The 22,531-nt window shown below is 52.7% G+C and overlaps 1 protein-coding gene across 3 annotated transcripts in view; it reads left to right on the top strand.

Annotated features, from left to right (window-relative positions):
* Positions 1–22,531, top strand: part of ttc28 (tetratricopeptide repeat domain 28) — a 152,322-nt gene that overhangs the window by 124,178 nt on the left and 5,613 nt on the right. For all 3 annotated transcript variants that reach the window (XM_029252744.1, XM_018753462.2, XM_029252745.1), the window contains 14 exons: positions 1,748–2,255; positions 5,297–6,638; positions 8,298–8,821; positions 10,841–10,950; positions 12,531–12,660; positions 12,891–13,109; positions 14,936–15,113; positions 16,945–17,085; positions 19,316–19,454; positions 19,812–19,991; positions 20,123–20,613; positions 21,199–21,446; positions 21,639–21,763; positions 21,957–22,188. In XM_029252744.1, coding sequence (XP_029108577.1) covers positions 1,748–2,255; positions 5,297–6,638; positions 8,298–8,821; positions 10,841–10,950; positions 12,531–12,660; positions 12,891–13,109; positions 14,936–15,113; positions 16,945–17,085; positions 19,316–19,454; positions 19,812–19,991; positions 20,123–20,613; positions 21,199–21,446; positions 21,639–21,763; positions 21,957–22,188 — 4,567 coding nt within the window. The remainder of the gene's footprint in view (positions 1–1,747; positions 2,256–5,296; positions 6,639–8,297; positions 8,822–10,840; positions 10,951–12,530; positions 12,661–12,890; positions 13,110–14,935; positions 15,114–16,944; positions 17,086–19,315; positions 19,455–19,811; positions 19,992–20,122; positions 20,614–21,198; positions 21,447–21,638; positions 21,764–21,956; positions 22,189–22,531) is intronic.

Raw genomic sequence — 22,531 nt, 5'->3', positions numbered from 1 at the left:
TGCTGCCTATTAACAAGTAATATGGTACACATTATATTAAGGAAGTATTTTTACATGAATATTGCAGATAATGAAGCACTAATTGGACCAACTAAGCCATGGTGTAGGCTAACTTGAAAGCATTCATATACACTATGAACTGAATCTGACGTTCTTGCTTTAACCCACAGTTTCTCGTCGAGCTCTGCGTCCCGAAAAGTGAAGTAAACGAGGTGATCATACCGCACGCACCAACAGCTCCGCATCGTTGCGACCGATGGGACGATGGGACTCTTAGTTAAGAAAATGCCAACGTGCCACCCGCTGTACGTTAAGCAAAATTTAATTGCAAAAGGCACAGCTCAAGACTGCGACAATTCGAGGTCGGTCCCACCGAGCACCACGGGAAGCTTGCCGATTCTCTCCAGCTGCCGATAACAGCTAGCGTTGTATCAAGAGAGCTCAAAGTCCAGCGTTTGGGGAATTGAAAATGGATGCCCAGCGGGAAACCGATCCGACTGTAAACGCAATCAGATCTGACTGGGGCAGAGTAAGGAGAGACTGGGGGTGGGGGCAATGATAACGGGGGGGGAGGATCAAAGAACAGAATTTAGAATCTAATTACAAAGACATTGTAGTAGATAAGGACCCTTTTATAGCCTTGGTTCCTAAGTGAATGTCTGGCATTAGAAGGTTGACTTCCAGCTTACTGGAATTGTGGTACAACCCTGAGATCAAGTGCCACAGGTTGAGTCCTATAGCAACAGGGTCATATGATGTGGTCGACTATGGGAGTAGCAGCAAAGAGGAGGTGGGTTTACAGTGGGCAGACTCTTTCATCACCCAAGGGACCCATCAACCTGCAGGCAAGGGGGCGGAAGAAGTTAAGGGCCTCCCTGGAGTACCTTGAAGCTGGGCAGTGATCTCATCTCTAGAAGAAACATCTCGTTCTCTTTCCACTTCACTTGCCTACACAAGGGGCGATGTGATGTTAGGGTGGAGTTCGGGTGGATGTGGGGGTTAGAACGGCTTCAAACACTAGGTGTAATTGAGCGGACCCTGATACTCTATCAGGGAACATAAAACAGGCAACCCTTGCGATGCAGGGTAATTGCCTCCTCGCACCCGTGCAGTGCTGCGGCACACCGATGGAAGCCTTTATGTTGTTAAGTAATTGATTCCAGGAAACCACAGTCACGGAAACACAAGAGCAAGCGAGCAAGAGGGGGTGGTGATTGGTGGTTGGCGGTACCTGATCCACCATGAGTTTTGGGCAACCTTGCCTGAATATCTAGCTTTTGGGGTTTCTTAAGACGGTCAAAACCTATAACCATGAGTGCGATGGAAAGCGTTGGACGCACTTTGTCAGCTGTAGTGTGCAGAACTTTACGTGCATGTGTGTGTCTGTCGGTGTGTGTTTGTGTGCGCTCGGTGTCTTGTGCATAGAGTGAACTACCATGAGCTCAATTCTAAATGGTCTCCCTTCTGCTGGGAGGGGTCTGCACATGGGACCGTGAATCCCCAGTTGTTTTGGTGGTGAGCACCTTAGTCATAATAAAATGGAATTTTTTAATTGTTTTATTGGTTGTTTGACTGATCATTAACTTCACAACAAGCTGTTGCGCTAAGGGTTCTGAAGATGGGAGACAGTCTGTAATAAGCACTAAATCCTCATTTTACTGTCCTCCAGAAAATGGTGTCTTGGTTTCAGGGAAAACAGATAATGACCATGTGTCTTTATACTCCCTTACCCCACTCCTCCATCCAGGCGGCCTCCTCCGCTCTGTGCAGTCTGGGCCACGTCTACACAGCCATCGGAGACTACCCCAATGCCCTGGCAAGCCACAAGCAATGTGTGCTGCTGGCTCGCCAGTCTAAGGACCAGCTGTCAGAGGCTCGTGAACTGGGCAACATGGGCGCCGTCTACATCGCCATGGGTGACTTCGACAATGCCGTGCAATGCCACGAGCAGCACCTGGGCATCGCCAAGGCCTTGGGGGACCAGCGCGAGGAGGCACGTGCCTACAGCAACCTGGGCAGCGCTCACCACTATCGCCGTAACTTTGACAAGGCCGTGTCCTACCACACCCGCGTGCTGGAGCTGGCCCAGGCTCTGGGCGAGAAGGCCATCGAGATGCGGGCCTACGCTGGACTAGGCCATGCCGCACGCTGCATGCAGGACCTGGAACGGGCTCGGCAGCACCACGAGCAGCAGCTGGCCATCGCCCAGGAGCTCAAGGATCGTGCTGCAGAGGGCAGAGCCTCTTCCAATCTGGGTAAGAGCTCTAGGATGGGGATGGGGGAGGTCAAAGATGACTCAACTGTACACATGGGTAAATTGGTGAAAGTTGCCCATCTAATGCTGGAAGTTACTTTGGACAGCAATGACAGCTAAGTGAAAGATAATAATACAGTGTGTCCCTGATTTAACTGACTAATTGGGGAAATAGGTGCCCGATATTGCCGAAAGTTAGTTAAATCCATATGTCCGTAAAACAACATCTATATGAAATCAAACGTCCATTAAATAACGAAGGAAAGCTGCCTGTATTTACCTGAAAAAATAATATTTTTGCTATGCATATGTTACATATCATGCATTAGAAAGTAATAAATAAAAATAATAAATTACCCATCCTCTTTGGCAATAGAACGTGCACTAGATTTGTGTTTTGTGTCGAGCACAACTGACAAAGTACATACATACCATCCAGACTATTACAGGGAAGTACTGACATTTTATCTAGAAAATACTGGAAAGTACTGGCATGTGAACCCTAGAATTTTGTCTTTTAAATCTGTATTCCATTAAGTCGAGGCCCATTAAATCAAGGATTTACTGTAATAATGTTACCAGTCAAGTATCTCAGAGCATCAATCTGACAATTGAAGGCCAACAATGGAGCCGAATGAGGACCCAAAGAAATCTCAGAGAGGCCAAGACTCGACTTAATTCCTACTGTAGGGGAGGCTACCGGGCTTCCTGAATGCAGTAATCTGTGTCTTATTCTCATACACTGACATATAATAACATAATGCTGCAGATATTAAGCTCGTTGCTTTTTTTATGTTCCACTAATTTAATTGTTGAATATTTGACTTCCTAATATTTTTGTATACCTTCACTTTTTTTTTTTTTTTTTTTTTTATAGTTTCTATAATTTTTGCCCATTTCTACAAAAGGCATCCAGTGAGAAGCAAGGAGTTGAGCCCATGGCTTTAACCCCTCACCTCCCTGCCGTCCTGCTAAGGATGCTTGCGAGACCTAGGAAACCGAAATTTATTACAGCCCTTTTCTACTCAGTTTGCCCTAAAACAGAGGGTGGACAGACATCGAGTATTTTGTTACAGGCTGAATAGATTTGTAGACGTTTATTGTTAAATATAGCAGTTCTGTATCTGTGGTTACAAGATGCTTAGCATCACTGGGCAACTCGTGATTACGAGTTTAGCTTTAATTTAAAAAAGCGATTAGAGTAGAGATGTAGTGCAATGTGCACCCTGTCTATCAAAGAGCTACTTTATGTCTAGTGGTTGTCAACTTCTTACTATATGGGTGAAAATACAGCTTTAACTGTCAAGGAGCATCAGACAGTGGAATCTGCCCAGAAGGTCAAAACGGGAAGGGCTTTGGACAGGAAGATGATCGTCACCCGTCTGATGCCAAGAGGAAACAGGAGAGGATGCGGAGACCATGTTTATGCCTGCCTTTCGCAATCTGCTCCAAAATTTTGCTCAGCAATGCCAGAAAGTAGGAAGTTCACATGGAGCACGGCAGCAGCGTTAGCGATCCGGTGACACCGAACGAATGCTGCGTTTTTACATTCCAGTTGTAGTCGCACGGCAGACTCTTATTCACGGTAATTCATGTGTGTAAGAATTTTCACACATCTGTACACGTTTATGAGACTCTTCAAATGCATGCATCGAGGATTCCAAGCGCACGGGCCCTTCTGTACACCGTGAAGTCTGTTGCAGCTTATCCGCACAATACTGCTTTAAATAAGGTGCTGATCTGAGGGAGAATTCATTCCTGTGGAGCTGTGCAAAGTGGAAAGGGTAGGGTGATGGATGCAGTGCATCTCTGCGGTTCCCATTGGACTGCAGCGTGAATTTCCCCCTCTTAAAAGTCCAGTTGAGTTTTCCTCACGCTAGCGCAGCCAAACATCTTGCGGCCAAGCTCCTAGTTTCTCCCACCTCCCCTCTCCCCCCGATCGCCAAATGGACATTCAAGACCAATCGGTGGTGGTCTAGGCTCCGAACCCATCGCGTCACTGCTAGTTTATGTTTTGTGAAATCCCCCCCTCCTCGCAAAGCAGCAGCCACCACAGTTTCCTCAGCCTCTGGCTCCTAAGTAAGGGAGCACATTTTGGTCAGAGAGTCCAAACCCTGTAATAAGCGCACAGTGCCGCTGTGGTCTCACCGTTTGCCCCCCTAAAGCTGAACCCTCAGCACGTCTCGTTTTCTGCTCAGCCCAGCGCTTTCCTGATCCTCGGTGCTCAGCACACGCTACTTCAGGGTTGGGAGGGGTTGGGGCCTTGCCTCAAAACCATTTTCCGTTCTAAGCATTCATTAGCCTCTCCCCCCCCATCCACACCCACTCTCATATACACCCCTCCCCCAGCCTCATTTTCTGAGCCTCCCTTTCTTGCTCTCCATATGAGGAGATGAGGAGGGTTGCCGTTATGGGGCCGATTATTATTTTATGAAAAACTGAGTGACAACAAAGATGAGGTCTCCAGTGCTCCCCGAGGACCCGAGAGATAGACGCTCGGTTTTGCACTTTTCAACATGCGTGTTGCAGTGCTGCACGAGAAGGTCTCTGGTGTTCCTCAGCAACGGGAATTTGCACCGCACTGTGGTATTTCTACTGTTAGGTTCTGGATATCTAATATTCCTTCTCTTCTGCTGTTTACAGTTCCTTCTTCCAATCTGGTTTTCCACATGCTCAACTCATTCTGCATTTCTTTGTGTTTTTTTCCTCGGAAAAAAAAATTGCAGAGGCTGCTTTGCATTGCTTCGTAGTCACTGCGGAGAAAAATGTTTACAAGGCTGCCTTTTTCTCACTCGTAGCAATAATGATTTTTATGAGATTTCGAATGCTACCAAATGTGTTAATTACTGCTTCTGATGATGCATCTTGGTTTTGCTGATGATCAGCAGATGGGTCGGCAGAATGCTTCCTTCAGAGACTTCGAGCTTTTAACAGTCTACACCCCAATGTTCTCTAGCCGCCGTTCCAAAACACATCTGCGGCTAGGGAGGCTCACCTGTGTGTCTAGAAGTGCTGACAGTTCCTCCGTTCCTCCCTATGCAGGTATTATCCACCAGATGAAGGGAGACTATGAGACTGCACTGAAACTCCACAAAGCTCACCTGTCTATTGCTCAGGAGCTCAGCGACTACGCAGCGCAGGGTCGAGCCTATGGCAATATGGGCAATGCCTACAGTGCCCTGGGTGCTTTCGACCAGGCTGTGCGTTACCATCGGCAGGAGCTGCAGATCTCTATGGAGGTCAATGACCGTGCCTCACAAGCCTCCACCCACGGGAACCTTGCGGTGGCCTACCAAGCCCTGGGTGCTCACGATCGTGCACTGCAGCACTACCAGAACCACCTGAACATTGCTCGAGAGCTACGGGATATGCAGAGTGAGGCACGGGCACTGGGCAACCTAGGAAACTTCCACTGCTCCCGGGGTGAGTTCCCCCAGGCTGTGCCCTACTATGAGCAGTACCTGCGTCTCTCTCCAGACCTCCAGGACATGGAGAGCGAGGGCAAGGTGTGTCACAACCTGGGCTATGCTCATTACTGCCTGGGCAACTTCCAGGAGGCTGTCAAGTACTATGAGCAGGACCTGGCCCTTGCTAAGGACCTGCATGACAAGCTGAGCCAGGCTAAGGCCTATTGCAACTTGGGCCTGGCCTTCAAGGCACTGGGTGACTTTGGCAAAGCTGAAGAGTGCCAGAAATACCTGCTTTCTTTGGCGCAGTCGCTCGACAACCCACAGGCCCGCTTCCGAGCCCTTGGGAACTTGGGCGACATCTTTGTTTGCAAAAAGGATGTGGTTGGAGCCATCCGATTCTATGAGCAGCAGCTGGCCCTGGCACACCAAGTCGGGGAACGAAAGATGGAGGCCAGTGCCTACGGAGCCTTGGGAGCTGCTCATCGGTTGCTGCCCAAACATGACAAGGCCCTAGGCTATCACACCCAGGAGCTGGAGGTATACCAGGAGCTGGGGGATGCCCAAGGAGAGTGCCAGGCCCACGGGCATCTGGCAGCAGTCTACATGTCTTTAGGTAAATTCACCATGGCCTTCAAGTGCTATGAAGAGCAGCTGGAGCTAGCCCAGAGGCTGAGAGATCCAAGTGTGGAGGCCCGAGTGTATGGCAACATGGGCATCACCAAAATGAACATGAATGCCGTCGAGGAGGCCATTGGCTACTTCGAGCAGCAGCTGGCCCTGCTGCAGCAACTGAGTGCCAATGAGGCCATGCTGGACCGCGGTCGTGCCTACGGTAACCTGGGAGACTGCTACGAAGCACTAGGTGACTATGAGGAGGCCATTAAGTACTACGACCAGTACTTGTCTGTGGCCCAGAGTCTGAACCGCATGCAGGAGCAGGAGAAAGCCTACCGTGGCCTGGGGAACGGACACAGGTAGGTGATACAACAGTTGTGTTACAACAGTTAACGTGTTAAATGAAGTCCTAGTTAACATTAAGGCAAGAAAGTATTTTGGATTCCACTAGTATAAAAGCCTGGTGAATCATGTCATTGTGCCTGTTGGCTAATGGCTGAAACTGGCAAAAGTATGTGGAGTCAACGCAGGACTAATATAGGCTTGCTATCCAGGAGGAATCAGAATTATGCACGATGATGAAATACACCCAACGGTATGGCAGGCTTATGTCACCCTCTTAATTCAGAGTTCGGCTAAAAGATGAATCCGACTTGACAGCTGTCCCCAGAACTAAGGTTGAGGAGGTCAAATTTAGAGAAGGGAACTAAGCGTGCTGTGAAAAGACAAAAGACATGCTGCTGTTGGAAGACCGTCGTGACCTGGTTTTCTCGTACATTAAGTAAGGCTAATTCTTTCTTGACCCACGGATTGAGTTACTGTGGTACCTGGTACTCGGTGTCACATCGCTTCCTTTGAATGATCAGTTTGGTGAGTCCAGCGATGGAAGTTCGAGGCAAGAGCTGATAACATAAGCAGTAAATTAAAACATATATATATAATTTGTGTTGATTTGTGTCGAATGAAACGGTATCCATCTGCTCAAAGCCATCTCCCCCTCGCACCCCTTTCGGTGGATTGTCTTCCACTCTCCGGCGCCGCATTAATTAACTTCCTACGGAGTCATTAGCATCTCGATGGCCACTCCCATTCTCTTTTCTCTGTGATGTTGCCGGGAGTCTTTGTACGCCTCATAAGAAAAAAAAACCAAAAGAAACCGTGACACCTGACGAATGTGCCGTAGCCACAGGCCCATCAGTCCGGAGAGAGAGAACTGTCACAGTGCTCCAATTCCATCTTTGCCGCATGCTATTCGTCAGACTGAACCCCCCACCATACAAACATGTCGTGCCGCAGCGCGACAGGATGGCAAATTATGTTGTCAGCGGCACAATATGCCCCGTCTCCCCCAAGTAACAATATTAGCCCTATACACTGGGAGCGGGGGAAAAAAATAAACACGAGCTAATTAAGGGAAAGAATTAAAAGTCGTTTGTTTCATTTATATTGAAATGAAGCGAGGCCTCTCCGGCGGGGTGTCGGCGTGATTTCTGGCACGCGTACACTTCGTTCTCCAGTAACGAGCCGGGGCTACTGGCAGGAGGGTGGCAGCCATGTAATTCCAACGGTAGGGGATGAGGAGGTGCGAACGCTCGGGCGGAACTTGAGGAACACACTGTTCCGTCTTTTATCCGGTGCAACGGGCAATTCTTTGTAATGGCAAGTCGACGGAATCCCACTTCTTCCACCATTACATACCTTGGGGGATAGAACTAATAATGTAAGGCTTTCAACTCCGTATTTAAGTAATCTAATCATAAACCATGTATTTGTTGTACTGACGGTAGTTTCCATGAAAAAAAAGGCTTTGATCCAAGTTTATTTTTGAGAAATGAAATTGTTATATTAATACACAGTATTAAAGAAATGTGTATGATTTAAATGTACAATAACAAAGCAGAATTGCAAAAGAGGTAAGAGATCGGTGTAGAGGCAGACACAGTTTCTGAAAGGTTTGCATCAAACATCAGTTTTAACCCCGACCCCACAAATCTGCCCTTTTCTACCCCATACGTCAGGGCCATGGGCAACTTGCAGCAGGCACTGGTGTGCTTTGAGAAGCGACTCGTGGTCGCTCACGAGCTGGGCGAGTGTGCGGGCAAGGCGCAGGCGTACGGGGAATTGGGAAGCCTGCACAGCCAGCTGGGCAACTACGAGCAGGCTGTCTCGTGCCTGGAGCGGCAGCTGGGCATCGCGCGTGAGACAAGTGACCGGACCCTGGAAGGAGAGGCCAGCAGCGGTCTGGGCACCGTGCACCAGCTCACGGGCGAGCACGAGGCAGCGCTGCGGCACCACCGCCGTGACCTGGAGATCGCCGAGGAGACGGGCAATGCCGGCGCTCAGGGACGCGCCTACGGCAACCTGGGCCTCACCTACGAGTCACTGGGAGATTTCGAACGTGCTGTGGTGTACCAGGAACAGCATCTGAGCATCGCTGCGGAGATGAACGACCTGGTAGCCAAGACACTAGCCTACAGCAGCCTGGGCCGTACCCATCATGCCTTGCAGAACTACTCACAGGCTGTCATGTACCTGCAGGAAGGTAAGGAGAGGAGGTGTTAAGATGCGGTTGGCGGCACAGATCTGTGTTATGATCATTTTCGCACCTTTTGTTGGAGCATTATGTTTTTGTGTGTTTCTGTACAAAAATGAAAACTACTAGGGAATTATTAATAAATCAGTTTGCAATTACTCAGAAGTGAATTGCTGATGGATATGAAGGTGGTGGGGGGTGCGGTGGCACAGTGGGTTTGACCAGGTCCTGCTCTCCTGTAGGTCTGGGGTTCGAGTCCCGCTTGGGGCGTCCTGTGATGGACTGGTGCCCCGTCCTGGGTGCGTCCCCTCCCCCTCCAGCCTTATGCCCTGTGCTGCCGGGTTAGACCCTGGCTCCCCATGACCCTGCATGAGACAAGTGGCTTCAGATGGTGTGTGTGAGTGAAGGTGGTGCAGCAAGTAGTGCTGCTATCTTGCAGAGCCTGGGCTGTTTGGGCACAGGTTCAAATCTGGTCCAGTCCCTGTGTGGGTTTCCTCACGCAGTCCAAAGGCACTTGTAGGTAAACTGGTGACTGTAAATGTCCTTTTGTGTGTGTGTGTGTGTGTGCGCGTGTGTGGATAGCTTACAGGCCTCCACTCCAGGGTGTACCCATGCTAGCCTTGCGCCCTGTGCTTCCGGGATACACTCTGAACCACCGTGACCCTGACTGTTCAGCCAGGTGCTGATAGCGATTAGGCGAATTGCTGCTGGAGTTTCATTGACTCGCTGACGCACGTGCTGTTATTCTATCTGTCGTTACAAGTTATGGCTCATATTTACCGTGGCTAATATATTCAGATAAATGCAGACCCTCCCCCAACTCGTTGGAGCGCAAGAATGTATAGTCAGGAGTCAGAGTCAGCCCCACCGACGGCTCTTCTGTTCTGCTGTATCCGTTTTCCATACTGGTTTTTCTCCAGTATCTCTGTCATTACTGGTAGCATGAGCGCAGCGGCTGACAGTGTGACAGCGATGCAGAGCTCCATACGCACCCCAGCCACGCACCCCCACAACACTCCCACGGTTGGCCGCTCCGCCGGCCCTCATCATCGCTCCTGCCCGTTACCCCCGATCTCAGCGAAAAGCCATCGGGTGCAGGAACCGTGGCACGAGAAAGGCCGGGCCTGCAGAGGCGAGACCCCTGTCACCGATCGGGCCGTGGAAAGGCCACCTCCTCGTCTCTCTGACAGCCAATTAGCTTGGCCCGCGAATACGTCTGAAGCGTCTCCTCGTTCCTTCAGCCTCCCAGCTCTTCGTACACTCTGTCTGTGTGTGTGTGTGTGTGTGTTTGGATTTGGCTGTGTATGTCATTGTGCTTCTGTGTGTCTGTGTGTGTCTGCACGCGATTGTGTTTGCTTACATCCGTGCCCATGCGTCCTTGTGTACGTTTGGGTGTCTTTGTCAATGTATTTCCACGCGCGTGTCGTTATATGGAAATATCCCACGTTCCTGGAGAGGGGGAGCTCTGGGGAACAGCTGTAACAGCTGTCGGGAGACCTTCGAGATGTTTCCGACTTGCTTTTCGTGCCGGGAAATGTAGCCGCGTCACCTGCGGCCGCAGGCTGGCGCGGAGACGCTGTACCTGGGGGTGTAAAGGAAAACCAGTTTTACTATTCTGTATTTCTGATGTGCGTGTACAGTGTTTCCATGTTAAAATATGTGCGTGTGTGTGCGTGTGTGTGTGTGTATTTGTATTTATCTCACCTGGATGGGAAGACAGAGCGGTGAGAGACAGAACTTAAGGAAAGTGGATGATAGGACTCCTAGACTGAAAGGGTACATTCGGAGTATTCAAAAGGTGCAGCTTGACAGAGCGAGAGGATGCGTGTGTGTGCGTCTCTGTGTACCTGTCACCAGCTGCCGGGGGGGGGGGGTCCTTCAGGCCGTCACACTGGAGCGCGTATTCTATTGATCGCTTGTGTACTCTGGCGATGGCACTTTCGCAGTTCTCCGTGTCCATCTGTGTGCCTGCGTACGTTTGGGTACGAACGTGTTTCCCCTGAAATGACGCCGCTGCTGTGACTGCAGGTTTGCGCCTGGCGGAGCAACTCGGCCGGCGGGAGGACGAAGCGAAGGTTCGACACAGGCTGGGTCTTTCGCTCTGGGCCAGCGGGAACCTGGAGGAAGCCCAGCACCAGGTACCGTGCGCGGTCGGACCGGAACAGAGCGGTCTCGAAAGCTCGAGACGCGCCCTGTCCGTAGACCTCAGCGTTTGTTTGCGTGACTCTTGGGACGTCGGTACATTTACACCCTGGGTTCGGTTGGGTGGCGCCTCCGTGTTCACGTTCCGCTTCGATCGCCACGGATCTGTGGAAACCGTAACGGCAGCGGTGAGCAGGTGTCTGGTCCGCGTGTTGGATTCTTCACCGAAATGTGAAGCGATAACACGGTGTCATAGAAATGTTCTTATTTCGATTTTTTTGCATTTTCCATTCAGTTTTATTAGACTAAACATGTTTGGCGTTACTTTGTACTATATTTTTTTTCGAAAAATATTCTATATTCTTTAAATTAGCTAATTTTGGTGAATTTTGGCACCGGGTTCCAAGCACTGAATATTCCAGTACCTTTTAGGATCTCATGCTTTCTAGAATGTTCTGGTGCCTTCCAGAATCCTCCGGTGGCTGGAAAGTACCCAAATAAAACTGACACTCTAGAACCGATGGTACTTTTGCAATCAGTAAACATCAACTAATCATAATCAACGCAACATAAATAGGAACTTTGAAACTTCGATTTTGTTACAATGTGTCATTGATATTGTTAATGATACCGTTAAAACACGGCACTGTTTTGTTGGTTAAGGATACGGAAAAATTTCGGTGCATTGTGTTATTTGTCTAGGACACACACACACAAAACTATTCCCGCTCAGGAAGGTGAATATAAGAACTGGCACTGGCTGCATCTGTCACACTCCGCCTTGCCCACGGAGAAGAGCTGCCGTCACACCCCGCGTCTCCCTCGGCACCACCCCGGTCAGACCCACGATCCCTCTTTCCAGGTTCCCAGAGCCCACGATTCGCAACGATACCCCCTTCGCCGTTCTCCCCCTTTCGCCTGCGGTTCCTGGGAAATAGGTCAGGTGGTTCTGACTGCGGAAATGGGTTTCTGCGTAGAATCTGCGAAGACGGGAGCCTGGGAGAGGGAGCGAGCTCTGAGATGAGTCCTTATAGAGGCGGGAACGGACCTCCCCTACCGGCTCTGCACGGGTGTCCCCCCAACCTAGCCCTGCAAAGCCACTGCGCGAACAAAGTACTCTTCCGGTACTCATTAAGTACTCGTTAAATGGCGTGTACGGGATCGCAGGTGCGCTGGGTCGATCCCGGGACAGCTGCGTCAACGCGCTCTGGGCGCTGGCCCAGTTATGGAAAGGTGGTGCCGCAGTTTGCTAATTACACCTGAAACGTGTTCCTCGCAACCACGGCAAGTTCATCATAGAAACACCGGCTTGCATACGACGCGTTTGATCTCGCGTCTTCGCCCGGAACAGATTAAAGGGGAGACGCGGTGAAACAGTCTGTCTCTCAGCTCCCCAGAGCTCAGTGGAACCCGGAAGACGTTTATTACGAAGCGGTGCGCGCAGGGTGAGGGTGCCCGCCCCCTGGCGGTCCACCCTCGGTACCTCACCTTCTTCTCTCGTTGAGGGAGAGGCGTGCGACTCGCGGCGAGAGGCTCGCGGGGTGTGTGACGGGGGGACGTGTCCTTTCTCTTGCAGCTCTATCGGGCGTCCGCTCTCTTCGAGACCATCCGCCACGAGGCCCAGCACAGCACGGACTACAAGCTCTCGCTCTTCGACCTGCAGACCTCGTCCTACCAGGCGCTGCAGAGAGTCCTCGTTAGCCTCGGTACGCTCCCCGTCCTTTCGGCACGGACACGCTCTCGCCCCTTGCGTTGGCGCTAATAATGCAGTAGAGCTTCCGCGAACTTTGCCAGATACGTACTGTTTCGCCCTCACGTAAGGACGCCGAAGCGGATCGCCCCGTTGGAGCGGTACCGCGTGGCACGCGAGGTCAATGTTGTAACGGAGCGGCCAATTAAACCCCGCCTTGCCTCTGCTCCGTCTGCACGCCCTCAGGTCACCACGACGAAGCCCTGGCCGTGGCGGAGCGGGGCCGCACCCGCGCCTTTGCCGATCTGCTGGTGGAGCGTCAGACTGGCCAGCAGGATGCCGACCCCTACAGCCCGGTGACGGTGGAGCACATCCTGGACACGGTGAACGGGCAGCGCGCCCTGGTGCTCTACTTCTCGCTGGCCGCTGGCTACCTGTACAGTTGGCTGCTAGCTCCGGGCTCAGGTGAGGCCCTGGTGAAGGTGAGGTGGAACGGGGTGGGCGGCGTCTGCCGGGGTGAAGCGCGTCAGTGTAAAACAGAGGTGCATTTCAGCACATTCGGGGCATTGCTTATGTCAGCATGTATTCGTGGCCCCTTTTTAAAGTCATTAAAGGGCTTTTACCGTTTGTGAAGCATTGCAAATCCATTCATAGATTTCAGTTCTTGCGGAGCATTATAAAGCCTTCCGAGTCTATACACATTGTGAAGTCATTAGTGGGTTTTAGTCCTCGTGTTGAATTGTTAAGTCATTATTGGGTTTCGGCCTCTGCGGCGCAGTTAAGTCTTCAGTGCGTTTTGGCTTTTTCGGAGCAATACGGACACTGTGGTGTGATTCACAGCCTCTGTTAAAGAAACCTGTTAAGGAGAACTTCTACATTTGTCATTAGGCCGCTAGCGGCCCCCCGCAGAGTATCGGGGAATTGGATTTAAACAATCGTTATTACTGCATGGCACGCACAAACAGCCTGATGTGGCGCGAAGCAGCGATTTCACGGTGCGGATAATGCTTTTGGGCGGCGCGTGCCCAGATGCGCAATCAAATGCATCAGCGGAGACGCGCGCAGAAGCTATTCTCCGGCAGGGAATTCTGGGCGTGATCAATACATGACGAATGAACCCATCGGAGTCCGAGCGAGCATTAAGGCATGTTTGAGCTGTCGGGATGAAGTGTGGGCCGGCTGCAGGGGACAGCGTTTGGATTCGCTGAACTGAGTGTGTGTGTGTGTGTGTGGGGGGGGGGGGTGCCACGGCGGCAGAGAGGTGAAGCGGCGCTTGACCCGCCCGTGACACGGGCAGCCAAGTGACTCCCTGACGTTACAGATGGTTGGAGCCGGCCGACATACAAACGTGCGCGCGCGCACACAGACGGGAAGACGCACGCCTGCGAGGCCGCACCCACACGCTGCTGCCATCTGCGGCTTTACACCAGAGTCTTCTTCGCACGTCCCCATCGCCCGCTGCGAGAAGCTGGTGAAAAGCTGCAAATGAGCACAAAGGCATCGCATCGCATCCCCCCCACCTGCCCCATCCCAGCCCATTACCACCACCCCCAGCCCCCCATCCCAAGGCTACGTGGCGTGCTGACTTGAGTGTGACAGAGATCCCGGCCTTTCCGACGCGCACATACGCACTCCGGGCGCTAGGAGGCAAGCTGCGCACCACCGCCATCCGCTCCAATCCGCTCGCTCGAGCGCAAGGGTATGAGGCTGGCGGGTGGCGTCAAAGGAGTCGCCGACCTTCTGCGTGCTTGATGGACAGCTCTTACACCTTCGTCCTTGGCCCCGTCCTCTGCTTCCGGGGCGGACAAAAGCCAAAATGCTTTTCATCTGTATTCAGCCGGCAGACTGCTCTCCGGGGCTGTATGAGTAACCACCTTTATTCGCAGTTCTGGACGTCTCTGTCCTACCTAGATCGGACCCCCCAGCCCTTGTACCGCCCTAAAGCAAGCAACTTACTCTAAATTGCTGCAGTAGAAATTACCCGGCTGTATAAATGGGCAAATTGTAAGTCGCTTTGGAGAAAAGTGTCAGCTAATGAAGAAATGTCAGTTTTTGTTGTATCGACACAGACGGGATGCGGAGGCCTCGTACCGAGTGGGTTTGTCGCTCGGAGTACGTGTTGAGTGGGGCAGTCGCGAATACGCGAGAGGCTTTACTGTACGTGGTTTCGCTTGCAGACCCGGGTGCAATTTCCACTTTTCCCTCATATTTTTCCCTATTACTTATATTCTGACCTTTTCAGCGATCTTTCAAGAACTGCTCTGAAGGTTCACCCTCTGCCCTTCCTCCAGGTATCCTCAAGTTCCACGAGGTGTATCTGGGTGAGGGAGTGTCCGACGGCGGCGAGTCGGAGTTCCAGGAGGGTGGCGCCGGCGGTCTGCAGGGGAGCGGGAGCGGTGGGGGCTCCTCCCTGGAACAGTATATCGCCAGCGCCCGGGAGGCCCTGGGCGTGGACTCCTACTACAGCCGGTGAGGAACCCCCGCGACGCCGATTGGACACAGAGTACCTACCGCTAACGCTAACGTGCCTCGGACACAGAACTCGCCCTCAGGATGCGGCGTGTAACCAGCAGGCTTTTCGCTCTCTTTTCTTCTGGAGACGTGGTGCAAACAGAGCATTTCGCAGGACTGCTTTTGATGCGTTTTCTAGTACGGCGAGCATGTGGAGAATAAGGCCCGAGGCACCCGCTTTTAGGGTTCGAGCCCAAGCAGTCATGCTACCGAAGTCTGATCGTGGCGTTCGCGTACGGAGTCAGAGCCGACGTTCGTCCCCCGTCAGCCCACCGTCTGCCGTCTCGCATCCAAGGAGACACCCTCGAGTCCTTGAGCACGCTGCTTATCGAGAACAGCCTCAGCAAATATCCAGCTGTATTTATGTGAAAAATTAACAGTTAAAAATAATCCGCTGCTCACACAGGAATCTGTGAGGTCTCTAATGGCTGAGACAGGGACACCGCAGGGGAGAGAGTGAGCGAGCGAGCGAGAGAGAGCGAGAGAGAGAGAGAGAGAGGGGGGACATGTGGACGAGTGTCCGCCCCCTTCCAGGGGTGAGCGCGGCGTACCTAAATATATCCTGATTGATTGGGGACTTCTGGATCATAACCAGAGTAATATTAACAGTCGCTGCTGCCTCGTACCTGCTGTGAACGAGCGTGGCAGAGGCGCACGCCAACGCGCCTCGCTCCATCCCGTTGGCCCGCCGCTCTCTCCCCCCCCCCCCCCGTGAAAACACACACCGCAGTTGCACGCCCCGCAGTAACCGGAGATCCTTGCTGAAGATGCGGCTTCTCTCTGTTCCGGATTTGAGGTGGCAGAAGCTCGCCGTGAGGCCTTGAGCCTGTCAGGAAGAGGGAGCGACTGAGGTTTTCCAGTAGCAAACGCCAACCCAGCGTTCGCCCGCAGTCTCCGCCCGCCATCTCCCAGCGACGCCACCACGCTCGAGCCGCTCTGCTCCCGCTGCTATCCCGTTACGGTCTTGCCCTTCCTGAAACTTCACTGGGGCCTCAGACATTTCCAGTGCACCGAGAAGCAGGACCGCCATCACCACAACTAATGTCCAGGCTGGCGAAATGTGCCTATGCAAGGGGAATTTTTAGACCGATTAATTTAATCTGTAAAATTTGAGGAAGGGAGCGGAATACATTTTCCAGTCTGCGTTGGGGGGGGGGCCGCGATCGGGCGTGCTCGCGTGCGCATGCCTTCGGCCGTGTCCGCGTGAGCGCGCCCTGGGCAGCGAGCCAGCGTACGCTTCCGCACATCCTTCATCGCTAAGGTCAACTTTGCCGCCATCCCGCTGTGGGAGCCCTTGAGGAAGGACTGTGTGAATGTACCACGGTGCCACCGGGACACAGTGATGGAGATCTGGACTGATTTTTTTTTTTAAAAAAAAAAAAAAAAAAAAAACCCGCTCATGACTCATCGCTCGCGACCTGCTCTGTGGGGGCTGGAGGGCTGTGGGTTGCGGGATTGTATGCATGCTCTTCTTTCTTCATGTGAATCTCAAGTGTGGTCTCCCTGAAATTTTGGACTTTGTCATCTGCACCCCCCCTCCCTTGGTCTCCATATGACCGTCTCTGAAGCTCTGCTCTGGCCTGGGACTTGTCTCCTCTGTTTCATCTCTGGGCTCCAGGCAGAAGCCTCCATAACCCCGTCTGGGTGAGAACGTAGCTTTCGGGGAGACCCGAGTCAGCCGGTTTTGCTGTTGAAGCTCGGTTACCCCTGGGCTGGGCTGATCCTGGGTGGACACCGGGTTGAAGAAACCTGGGAGACTGACTCGAGTCTCGTGGTCCGGTCCTTCCAGGGGTGGCTCCAGCAGCGAGACGGAGAGCGAGGCCGGAGACCTTCTGGACCAGCAGTTCGAGGAGCTCAACAACAAGCTCAACTCCGTGACGGATCCCACGGGCTTCCTGCGCATGGTGTCCAGAAACAACCTCTTCAACAGGTGCGTCTCACACCCTCTTCTCTCTTCTTCAGACTCGTTCCCCGCGGAGTGCTTGCGTACATTTTTAGGCATCGTAACCGCGAAGGTCAATTGTCAAGACTTCGTAAAGGTCACCTAGACCTGAATGTCACATGTAAGTAACACATCGTTCACAACAATAAGTGAGCAGCCACTGAGGGATGTCAGAAAGGCAGTCGAAGGTCTCCATGGAGTCAATAGACAACAAAGATGAGGGAGCTATTGCCTCCAGGGTTACACACCTTCCTTTCACACGCTCGGCCTCCTTTCTCATCAGCGTCACTCCTTTTTGAGAGACGTTTAGTGCGGAACAAGGCTGCCGGGAGTCTGGGTCTGTCTCCTCGGCCTGTTCCGTTTGTGTCCTCTCCAAAGCTAATCCTCTGGGGTGTTCCAGACCTCCCAGCTCCATTTCCTCCTTCACCCCTTTTGCTCTTCAGCCTCTTTCTTGCCTTAACTTCCTCCCCAGCCAGATCTCACACGTTTCCCTGTCTCCCCTGCAAACGTTTGTTTGCTGTCCAAGAAAGGACCGTGCCAAAGCTCGGCAGTGGATTTGTGCCGGAGCCTGGAAAGGAGCCAGTGTTTTGGGGCTTTTGAGGGATGCGGGGTGTGGGTGGCTGCCTGGACCAGCGATGACTGGGAGCGCGAAGTCTGCTTTCTGAGCCGATAGTCCACCAGTAAACAAGTTTTCGTGCTCTTACCCAACGGCCACGGCGGCAGGAGCTTTCAGGTGCTTTTGTGTCCGCTGCAGAAAACAATGGGCTGCAGTGTTGTTCCCTCAGTATGACACAGAGATTTAAATTCCTTCATTTCTTCACCCGAGTTTCACAATCCAAATGGCAGAAACAGCACTCAGCCTTTGTGTATCGCAAGGAAAGCTGCTTGATTCTGGTCCAGTAGAGGTCTCATGCTTCTGAATTTATTCTTCGTAATTGGTGTGGACGAGTCCAAGGTTCAGGCAGCTGCTCAACGGACGATGAGGACCCCTTAGCTGTTTCGAACGGTCATTCCAGGACGGATGATTCCCAGAGAGGGTCTGGAATATGTCCTAGCTGCTGCCAGTACTGCCACAGTAAAGCCATGCTGGTGGAAGGACAGGTGGACACGGTCCGAGCCACCTGGAGCAGTGGCTCGGACGCCCAGCCTGGGAAATCCTGACCCTGAAGCAGACGACTCTGCGTGTTGGACTGACACCGGCTAAATGTGGGACAGCGGGAAACGACAGAAGGCATATGTGTACACCAAGGGTTCCACCAGGTCTGCCGACCACATTTTTACTGGATTTTTTTTCTTTTGTTACCCAAGAACCGTGCTTAGATAGATAGATAGATAGATAGATAGATAGATAGATAGATAGATAGATAGATAGATAGATAGAGCCCCCTACCAAGGCTCTACATCCTCCAGGGTGAGTAGGCAGCATCTACATTTTTCCTTCTGGCAACAGGCGTTGGTAATTTTTTTAGTTTTTCTACCTTCACGAAGGCGTCCTCAGTGCCGCGTGTATGTAGTTCACAGAACACGTGATGTAATGAGCGGGTCTGGGATTGATGGGGGTGGTGGAGGCAGACCAATGAATGCTCTTGGAGAGTTACTACTGTGTACTGAAGACCTTTGAAAAATGTGTCCCAGAGGCTCCCCAGAGACCTTATTAAGATGTCTGACCGTTTTGAAGGACATCAGCAGAGGTTGAAGAGTTTGTGGAACCTCCTCACTGGTGCTCCAGTGGGCTGTCATATTTTCAGAGACCTGTGTAGCCCAAGGATGAAGCGGGGGGCTCATACACAGCTTCGTCCTGCCATCTAGTGGTCAACTTCTGTACAGTATTACTGCTTTGGAGTACAGCGCTCTAGTTACATTTTTTCATGTTCCCGATGCTTTTCTCCAAAGCATTTTGCAATTATTTACCCATTTATACAGCTGGCTTATTTCACCGGAGCAATTTAGAGTAAATACCTTTCTCAAGGGTACTACAGGTGGAAGTGGGATTCAAACCTGCAACCTTTTGGTTTAACAGCTCTAACCACTACGCTACCAATGTGGCAGTATATTTATTTGGTGCTGCTCTTAGTGCTTGCAAAACGTTCTTCGGGGGACGTTGTGGTTCACCGTACCCTCTCGCGACCTCGGCTAATTGGAACCGTTGGAACCATCCCTTATGGGAACGGCCCTGCCTGCGATGCGATGCCCTGCCATGTCTTCTCTGCTTCCCTAGGAGCTGCCAGAGCATGACGAGCCTGTTCAGCAGCACCATGTCCCCGGGGAGGGAGCCGAGCTCTTCGCTGCCACGGCGAGGCCAGAGCAAACCGCCACTGCGTGCTCTCTATGACCTGCTCATTGCGCCCATGGAAGGGGTGAGCTCTTACCAGCACTGGCTCGGCGAACCCTGAACGACTCCAGCCGTCAAAACGGCAGCCTTGAATGAACATCTGCCCTTTAATATAACAGGCTACACCAGTAAATGCCTGAAATATTATAGATTGCAACAGTTTATATCAAGGCTCCACCCATCAGTGTCAGAGCCTTCAGCCAGTTAACATGTAGATGAGCGGTGGAGGCTGACAGGTGGTGCTCATTCTAAAGAGCATCCTTGACGGAATGGCACAGGTCTGTGTGTGTGTATGAGAGAGAGTGAGTGAGAGAGTGAGATTGTGTGTATTTTTGTCCAGCGGGTTCACATAACCCCCCACTCTCCAATCTCATCATCCCAGGGGCTGATGCACTCGAGCGGACCGGTGGGTCGCCACAGGCAGCTAGTGCTGGTCCTGGAGGGCGAGCTGTACCTCGTACCCTTTGCCCTGCTCAAGGGCAGCTCCTCCAACGAGTACCTGTACGAACGCTTCAGCCTCATCGCTGTGCCGTCCGTGGGCAGCCTCTCATCCAGCGCGAGAGTGAGTGACCTCTGATCGCCTGGGACCCGTCGTAAAATAAAAGTGCTTCTTTATTTGTGCCGTTATTTAAGGTTGCGAGCAGAATTTCGGACAGCTTGACTTTCGATCCGTTGACGTTTTGCTGTTTCCAGGCACATTCTCGGCGGGCGGGGCCGAGTCTCTGCAGGGGGGTGTCCACGGCTGCGGTGGTGGGCAACCCCCAGCTCCCCCCCTCCGTGATGGACCGCTGGCTGTGGGGGCCCATGCCCTCAGCCGAAGAGGAGGTCCACGCCGTGTCCGAGCTGCTGGGCTGCCAGCCGCTGGTGGGCCCCGCCGCCACCAAGGAGCGTGTGATGAACGCCCTCAGCCAGGCTGAGTGCGCCCACTTCGCCACTCACATCTCCTGGAAACTGGCCGCCCTGGTGCTCACCCCCAATCAGGAGGGGGCAGGGGTAGGAGCTGGGAGCGGACCTGGAGGAGCTGCCACCGGGGGCAAGGCCTACACTATTCCGGAGAGCCTGCGGGTGCCGGACGACGCCAGCGATGCAGAGAGCATTTGTGACAGCCCTCCCTTGCAGGAGTTCCTGCTGACTGCTGCCGACATCCTGGACCTCCGGCTGTCCGTCAAGCTGGTTGTTCTCGGGTCAGTTAAGATGAGAGCTATCGTACCGGGGTCGCTTGGCAGGGGAGATCGAGGTACCGATGTCAGTTTGAGAGTAGCATGGGTCAGTAGGTGAGGAGCTCTCACTTTGGCTCAAAGATTTAGGCTCCAGATGATACTCCATGACCTCCATGGATTTAAAGACTGTATTAATTTGATCACCAACAGCCTGATCACCTCTTCCAGCATCAAACAATCAATACATGTCTGGGTTTTTCACGAGTCTTATAGTGCAATAGACTGAGAGGAATGTGTCTGGAATGTCATCTTAGTGGGGGGTGAGGTGGTGCAGTGGCGCAGTGGGTTGGACCGGGTCCTGCTCTCCAGTGGGTCTGGGGTTCGTGTCCCACTTGGGGTGCCTTGCGACGGACTGGCGGCCCGTCCTGGGTGTGTCCCCTCCCCCTCCGGCCTTACGCCCTGTGTTGCCGGGTAGGCTCCGGTTCCCCGCGACCCCGTATGGGACAAGCGGTTCAGAAAATGTGTGTGTGTGTGTGTGTGTGTGTGTGTGTGTGTGTGTGTGTCTCACCTTAGCATCGACATGTTTTCCCTGTCTTTTCCGAGGCGTAGGTCGTACCAGGAGTCAGACAGCAAGGTGACGGCGGACGGCATGGTGGGTCTGACACGGGCCTTCCTGGCAGCCGGGGTGCAGTGTGTGTTGGTGTCGCTGTGGCCTGTGCCAGTGGCTGCCTCCAAGGTGCTGGTGCACACCTTCTACACTGCCCTGCTCAACGGCACCAAGGCCAGTACTGCGCTCGCCGATGCCATGAAGACCGTGCAGAGCAGCAAACAGTTCTCCCACCCTTCGAACTGGGCTGGTCAGTACTCCCCAGAAACAACCATCTCTGTACTTTGAGCTCAGTGTGTTAATACTATCCCCAAGACCCACCCCCTACCGCCCTGCTTCGGCTGGTCGGTACTCCCGCTTGCTTGCGTTGATACGATAGTCATGCTTTCCAAGCTAACCAGCATTTTTATTTTCTTCTCTTCATGTGGACATGGCTCTTCAGGCTTTGTGCTGATTGGTAGCGACGTGAAGCTCAACAGCCCTTCGTCTGTAATTGGTCAAGCCCTAGCGGAGATCTTGCAGTACCCAGACAGGGCCCGAGACGCCTTAAGGGTCCTGCTCCACCTGGTGAGGACCGACCCCTGTGGCGAAGCATACGCTGGATCAACGCTGATTCTTCTTCCTGGTCTCCCCCCACCACGTCCTCTCTCACTTCCTCTTTTGTCTCTCACTCATGTTTGAGAACTTACACGGTATCTTTACCTTTCCTTCCTTCACCCGTGTGGTCTAACCGACACCCTCTCCGACGGGCCTCACCCAGGTTGAGAAGTCCCTCCAGCGCATCCAAAGTGGCCAGCGTAACTCCATGTACACATCCCAGCAGAGCGTGGAGAACAAAGTGGGCGGTGTGCCCGGTTGGCAGGCACTGCTCACGGCCGTCGGCTTCCGACTCGACTCGGCCGGCACCGGACTCCCTGCTGCCGTCTTCTTCCCCACGGCAGACCCCGGGGACCGGCTGCAGCAGTGCAGCACCACCCTGCAGTCCTTGCTCGGTAGGACGGGGGCAGGGGTGGGACCGGGAGCATGCTGGGGTGAGCTCACGAGTAGTACTGGGAGCGGGGGACGTGACTTGGCGAGCGGACGAGGACGTGAGGACTTGTGGTGGGACGTGACAGCGATAAGGACTAAGAATGATATGGGAGAGCAGCAGATACATGGAAACATTTAGAAGTCCTCAGGAAGACTGAGTTTTCTGCGTGTGGATTGGCAGCACTTGGACCAGAGAATGGATGTGAAGAGAATTTTCAAGCTTGGGTACTGGGTCAGTGGAAACTTTAACTGTAGGCAAGATTTAAACCTGGAAACCTAATAAATGTGGAAACATTATAAATGTCC

Source organism: Scleropages formosus, chromosome 6, assembly GCF_900964775.1.
Source record: "Scleropages formosus chromosome 6, fSclFor1.1, whole genome shotgun sequence".
NCBI classification, from domain to species: Eukaryota; Metazoa; Chordata; class Actinopteri; order Osteoglossiformes; family Osteoglossidae; genus Scleropages; species Scleropages formosus.
This window is presented reverse-complemented; position numbering and strand designations above follow the sequence as displayed.